The sequence below is a fragment of the Phalaenopsis equestris genome, unplaced genomic scaffold, assembly GCF_001263595.1.
Source record: "Phalaenopsis equestris unplaced genomic scaffold, ASM126359v1 Scaffold234953, whole genome shotgun sequence".
NCBI classification, from domain to species: Eukaryota; Viridiplantae; Streptophyta; class Magnoliopsida; order Asparagales; family Orchidaceae; genus Phalaenopsis; species Phalaenopsis equestris.
Window position 1 is genome coordinate 523881 of NW_018252848.1, and position 6677 is coordinate 530557.

The window sequence follows — 6677 nt, forward strand, 5'->3', positions numbered from 1 at the left end:
TTTAGCCACTCTGGAGATGGTCTCGACAATCCGTTCCTATGCCACTACACATGTCGGCGACTTTCTTATTCATATTCGTGCTCCTTTATCAAATTCTGAGTCTAGTTTCCGTATTGGCAAGTTCTCAATGTTCCACAATCTTTCCACGAGGCTCTTGAAGGTGGTGATAATCACACTTTCATTAAAAAGCTTTGTAAAAAAACTGGGAAACCAGCTTTTATTCTCACTGAGCTTGAAAACAGTACTCCCACATCTTCTTGGAGTTTTGCTCTAGTGGAGAAATTTCTTTACGGTCACCCAAAACTCGAAAAGATTTTGATGATATGAAGCTATTGAGCAGTTCGAATATTGGCCTACTTGACGGTCGACATTAACTTATTCAGATATATCACGATGTTGATTACACTCGTATTTTTACTCAAAAAGTTATCAAGATCAACAACCGTTTTATGAAAATTCTGATGTGGACTGTCGATTTTAATCCAAAAGCGGAGTCCCCTATCGTTTCTGTTTGGATAAATTATCCGGGATTAAAATTATATGCGTTCGACTTGGAAATTCTCTACTCCTTAGCAATTGCTCACGGTAAGTCTCTCAAGGTTGATACTCTTACGCTTGTTGTGTTAGTTAAGAAAGATATCACTCAACAAGCCCTGGATGGGTATGGATTTGCACCACTCATAACGGATATTGACAAAAGATTGAAATAGAATCACATCCTCCTATTCTGCGGTTCCATGGCGATTTCGGAGGCTAAAAATCACTGCTTTCATTCAATAGTCGACGTTGGTTCGCGTCGACGACAATTGCTAGCAGGCTCGCACGGCGTAGTCGAACGCAGGCTCGCAAGGTGTCGTCTTCCTTACGCTCTGACGTTTGGCTCGCAGGCCCGCACAACGGTTTCGACTCTGTCTGTAGGCTGATTCGTCTTCCTCCTCGTTCCATCTCGACAAAAGCGCCTTCGGCTTGGTCGTTGCCGACGCTGCTCGCTGTCGCAGTCTTGCGATGCTTCTGCCGTCTGCTGCAATGCCCTTCTCTTGCGGTGCTTGTGTGAAGCACGCTAATGGCCTCAGGGATTTCTTACGCCGCTGCCCTCGTCGGTGATAACCCCGCTAAACCCTCCTATGCTACAGTGGTTCACAAATGCAGCTCCCATTTCCACCTCGCAGATAGTCCCATATTCCCGCAGATGTACCATGATTCTATTGCAGGACATGGAGCTTGCAATCTCATCAAGAACGTAGAGAAAAAGGTGGGCAAACCAACAATATTCTTCTCTGATGATGAAATTTCAACTCGTCCGGGAAAATACAAATTTACACTAGTTGAAAAGTTTCAATTAGGTTGCGCAAAGATGGAAATTTTCAGGAATGTTTTGAAGATTTCAAATTAGTTGGGGCCTGGCAGGCGGGTCATTTCAACGGAAGACATATTGTGTTACAACTGAGTATAGAAGAAGATTACACGATGATTTTCTCAAAAATTCATCACAATAGAAGACAAACATATGAAATTGCTCAAATGTACCCTCTAATTTTGATCCCAGTCAAGAACCCCCAATTGCGTCTATCTGGTTCTCATTACCTGAACTCAAGCTTCATTTCTTTGACTTACCTATCTTCCTATCTTATATGCAATTAATTGAGACTATCCTTGGAAAACCTTTACAGGTAGATTACCCATAATTCACTTCTCAATGCCCTCTACTGCAACAATTTTGATTGAAAGAGATATTATGCTACCAGATGTAGAAGAAGTCTGACTTGGTTCTGCTAACAATGGTTATTGGCAAAAAATCATTATGGAACAAAAACCTTACTACTGTAAGCACTGTAGGATGTTTGGACACTCGTAGGAGAAATGTTGCACCCACAGTTGAGAACCAATAGTCAAAAGTAAGAACATCCTGTTAGTGCATCCCACGTGTCTGAATGCGCTTCCAACAAACCTGAGGAGGGAATCAACACAAGACAGTTGGTGTCTGCCCCTGGGAACCCTTCTCCCAACCATACTACAACTGATAATGTTCAGACCGAAAATCCGGATAGCCCCTCAGGAAGCATCAAGTGCAGAGGTGACAATTCTCTCTTCACATACACTGAAACCTTTCGCTATAGCAACGACTGTCTTTCCTTCTACTGCGGTTATAATATCTAATCAGACCGAGGGTCACATGAGTCAGTCTTCTGATGAATAATGACAGATTTACACTTCTCGACGGAAGAAAAAGGCTGGGGGTACATTTCAACTTAGAAACGTAATGGATGATACTTTGGTTACTCCGGGCAATGACACGACACTTTAAAGTTTGTTATCTGGCTCCGCACCTAAAATTAGAGGAAGAGACAGGACTAAATTGACTTGTCCCTAGCTACTTGTTTTCTGCAATTTTTAATTTTTTGAGTATATCTGTATCTTTTAGTTGGGATATTACTGTACTTGGTATCATATGGATAGGGTGCCTCTATTGGGCCTTCTCATACAACCTTCATGTATCTTCACTATTTCAATAAAATCAGCCCTTGGGCTTTTCAAAAAGAATATATATATATATATATCAGGAGAAGCTTTGGGAGATGCCTAATAAAAAAATGGCACAACATCATATGGCACCATAGCGCCAGCCTTTGGTGCCATAGCGCCCCAGAGTGGCGTCATAGTACCAGAAACGCTTTCTCTAGAGGATGCAATGAATTTGGACAAATTTTGAAGGGGTGCATGAAGTGACCCTTAGTTATTTTCAAATATCTTTTAAAAGGGGTCAATGGCTGAACAAAAATGAGGACTTCAAAGGGTGCATGCATGCGATCTATACATATAGATAGTTAGATAGAGAGAGAGAGATGGATAGATTTGACATTGTGAGTATCAAGAAAGAATTATATTTGGAGGAACGTGATGAATTAAAGCTTGAAGTATATGATAAATTGATTTAAGAAGTTTATTCAGCTGTGAAGAATAAGCTTTGAGTTGAAGGTTAACGTTCACATGACATACCTTATGAGCTCTTAAGAGTTATGAGAGGCATAAAGTAGTCTGGTTGGCCTATCATTTGAATAGAGCATTAAACACGAATAGAATATCGAATGATTAAAGGAGATGCATTTTGCTGCCATTTTTTAAGAATAAAGAAAATGCTAGAAATTGTGGTTATTATTAAGGAACCCAGCTTGTGTTATATTTTGAATCTATGTGATCGATTTGTTTTTCATAAGCTTTTTAAAAACATATTAGAGAAGATCCATTTTGGTGCCAATTTTTAAGAATAAAGAAGATGCTAGAAATTAATGTTATTATAAAGGAACCAAACTTATGTGTTATGACCAATTAGTTTTGCATAAGCTTTTTAAAAATATTACCATGGTGGAGTCAATTTGGATTTATGAAAAAAATATCTATTATAAAGATTATTTTTGTGCTGAAGTAATTAATATAAAATCATGAGGAGCAACTAAGGGATTAACATATGATTATAGAGATTATATGAAGGCTTATGATTGAGTACATCAAATATTGTGTTGGTGCTAAGGAAACAAGGTGTGCCAAAGATATGGAGTTGGTAAAGATAAATATGGTAGGAAATGGCATTAGCAACTATGGAGTGATTGTGAATCCTCATTTTCAGTACAATTACATAAATGACCATTATCAAGTCTATATTTTCATGTTATTTGTCTCAAATCTATCTATTTTAGATTCTTTTAAAGGAACCAAACTTACGTGATTTTTAATGAATCCATTTGATTGGTTAGTTTTGCAGAAGCTTTTTAAATATATTATGTTGGTGTTAGAGATCTAATTTTTTCATCTTAAGATGATATCAATCACCCTGAGATATCTGTGAGAGAGCATGTATCAATGCATTGGTTGGCATTGCTATTTTTCTTCAATAGTGGAGAATTACCTTCAATTTTTTGATCATGACACAAAACAGTTACAAGTGCTCATTTAATTAAGTAGTGCCATTTAAAATTTTTGTCGGTTGTATTTTTATCTGATAACCCTTGAAATTATTAGTACAATGCGAAGTGTTGTGCAATGTCTTTATATAGTTTAAAATATTTGTTGTTTAAATCATAATCTCCATAGTTAATATAATATCCTGTATTATTGTAGAATTAATTTTTGCATCTTTGGAATTAGTTTAGGGGTTTTTTCATTGGATGCCTTAAAATATATGCTTTTAGAAATGTGAAATTATATGCATGTAGTAATGTGAAGTAATTGTTGCATGCATTTTACTAGTGCATGTGTTGTTTGGATGGATGCAAATCAAATACATTGAAATGTTTTAGTGTATTTGTTATGATACATTTCAAATTTATTGACATGTGTTGGGTAATGGTGGTGGCAAGTGGTAGTAGATGGATATTGTGAGCAATTGTGGCACGGGATTTAAAATCATTAGATTTTGTTGATTTCTAAATGCAGAAAATAAGAGTTGTGGTTTTTTCAAATTCAAGATTTTACTTTACATTTCTTTTGATTCAACCAAACACCAGACGGGTTGGAATGCAAAGTAAATAAATGCATTACCCTCTTAATGTTCCCGTTCAAATAGTTCCAAGTTGCTTAAATGTCATTTATAGGTGTATCATAAGTGAGGCTTGTTTTATATTAAGCTTCTGCATATGTAAATCTGCTGATTTATGGGTTTTGAACTCGAAAGAACAGATTTATATTTCTCTTCAGTCTAGGAGAATTTAAATTAACGAACAGAATCCAAAGTTGCCAATGGGTAACTTATGAAGCCCAAGCCCTTTCCTGTCCTATACAGCATGAGTTTGCCTCATCTTTTAGTGGCCATAAAAAAAGAAGCGAAATATTGGCTACAAGTTATTCACAAGCTACTTTGCATCCCTTGTACTCTTTTGCTGGCTTATGTGAAAGCAATGCTCTGAATGTCCATGATCTTAAATATTTATAGGCTAGGTTGTTTATAATTTGCTTTCTCAATAATTAGACAGGAATGCTAACCTTTTTATGTTGTTACTAAAATTTTTTTATTAAATGAATGAAATGATTCATGAGAATGACATTGTAAAGCAACTTGCTATGTTTGATTCAGGCAAAGGCAGGAACTGGTTCTGCAACACTTTCCATGGTACTCTTCTGTTAATTTTATTTTCAATTAATGGTTCTGCTGATTGCTAACTTCGTTTAATTTAATTATTTAATTATTTCTTTTCTTGTTTTCATTTGCAGGCATTTGCTGCTGCTAAATTTGCAGATTCATGCTTGCGGGGATTGCGAGGCGATGCTGATGTTGTTGAATGTTCGTTTGTTACTTCTCAGGTGCCTGACTTGCTATACTATGCTAATTTTTTTTTTTTAATTTTCTAGGAAAATTTGCATACGTTGGTTATTTGGTGTTTTAAACCTATCCATGAAAAGGTGTATTTCACTAGTAAAAATGGTAATAAGGTGACATTTTTAATTTGATGTTAAAGATTTGAATGAAATGCACGTAAATGTTATATGTATAAATATGAAAGTTTAGTTGTGATATATATAAATACATAAGAATTGTGTAATTTATATGTAAGAACACCCCCCTCCTTTTTGGATGCATTATTATGCTTGTGCAGGTGACAGAATTGCCTTTTTTTGCATCTAAAGTTCGATTAGGTCGTAATGGAATTGAAGAAATCTTCCCTCTCGGACCACTGAGTGAGTATGAAAGGTTTGTCATCCCACTCAAAAAATCTTTACTATTTTTCTCTCTAATATTTTATATTAGCTGCAAATTTTGTTCTTATGAATTCTTGATGGATTAAACCCTATTTGGTGTATGAAATTAAGTAAATTTTTGAATGCTTCTGACTGAAACCTATAGCTTAAGTGCATTTTGTTAAAATAAGAAAATCGACTCTTTGCTGCTTGGTGCTTAAGACGAGTTTTCTGTTATTTATTCTGGTGCAGGGCTGGATTAGAGAAAGCAAAGAAAGAATTGGCAGAAAGCATTCAGAAAGGAATTACTTTCATTAAAAAGTGAAGGAATATCATTCCTTTGAAATAGAGAGGATGGTATATATGTAATAATGTGCATTTTCTGCCTGGGAAAATAACTTAATATGTTGTAATAATTCATTAATATGCTTATATTTGACTCCAAAAATAATTATGGAGAATTTATACGATGATCAACCTTGTTCATGGAAATTGGAAGTTCTGCAGGTGAAAACTGGTCTATATTTGGTTGACTTTTGACATAATGATAAATTTAGTGGAAAAAATTGAATATATTAAAATTAAGAAAGTATGCATGGGTATTTTCTTAGGTAAATTTAGTTGAAAACGCATCTCATGTTTTTTTTTTTTCCGACCGGCAGGCATTATTGTTGAATTGTAACCATCATTTATCTTAATAAATCAGCAGGCAAAAGTTTAGATTTTTTTTTTCTCTTTCGGGGAGAATGAAATACTATTTTATAAAGTAAAAAAAAAAAATGTTGTATCTTCAGAATATTATTCATTTCTTCATTTTTAGTTTGATGATTTATAGTTATTAACACGAGTATTTCAAACATGGATTGTTTTTGCTGTTCGTTGATGTACATAATCTATTGTTTATATAGTGTGCGTCATTTTCATATTTAAATACAGTTGTAACTGACATAATAGTGGTTTGAAATCCTATGAAAATCCTATTATTCTTTCAAACCGCTCTTCCCCAG

The 6677-nt window shown here is 35.2% G+C and overlaps 1 protein-coding gene across 1 annotated transcript in view; it reads left to right on the forward strand.

Annotated features, from left to right (window-relative positions):
• LOC110039052 (malate dehydrogenase, glyoxysomal) overlaps positions 1-6245 on the forward strand; it is a 32422-nt gene extending 26177 nt beyond the window's left edge. Inside the window, exons 6-9 of the mRNA XM_020743999.1 lie at positions 5069-5104; positions 5206-5295; positions 5589-5683; positions 5923-6245. Coding sequence (XP_020599658.1) covers positions 5069-5104; positions 5206-5295; positions 5589-5683; positions 5923-5995 — 294 coding nt within the window. The 3' untranslated portion in view covers positions 5996-6245. The remainder of the gene's footprint in view (positions 1-5068; positions 5105-5205; positions 5296-5588; positions 5684-5922) is intronic.
• Positions 6246-6677: the final 432 nt, after the last annotated feature.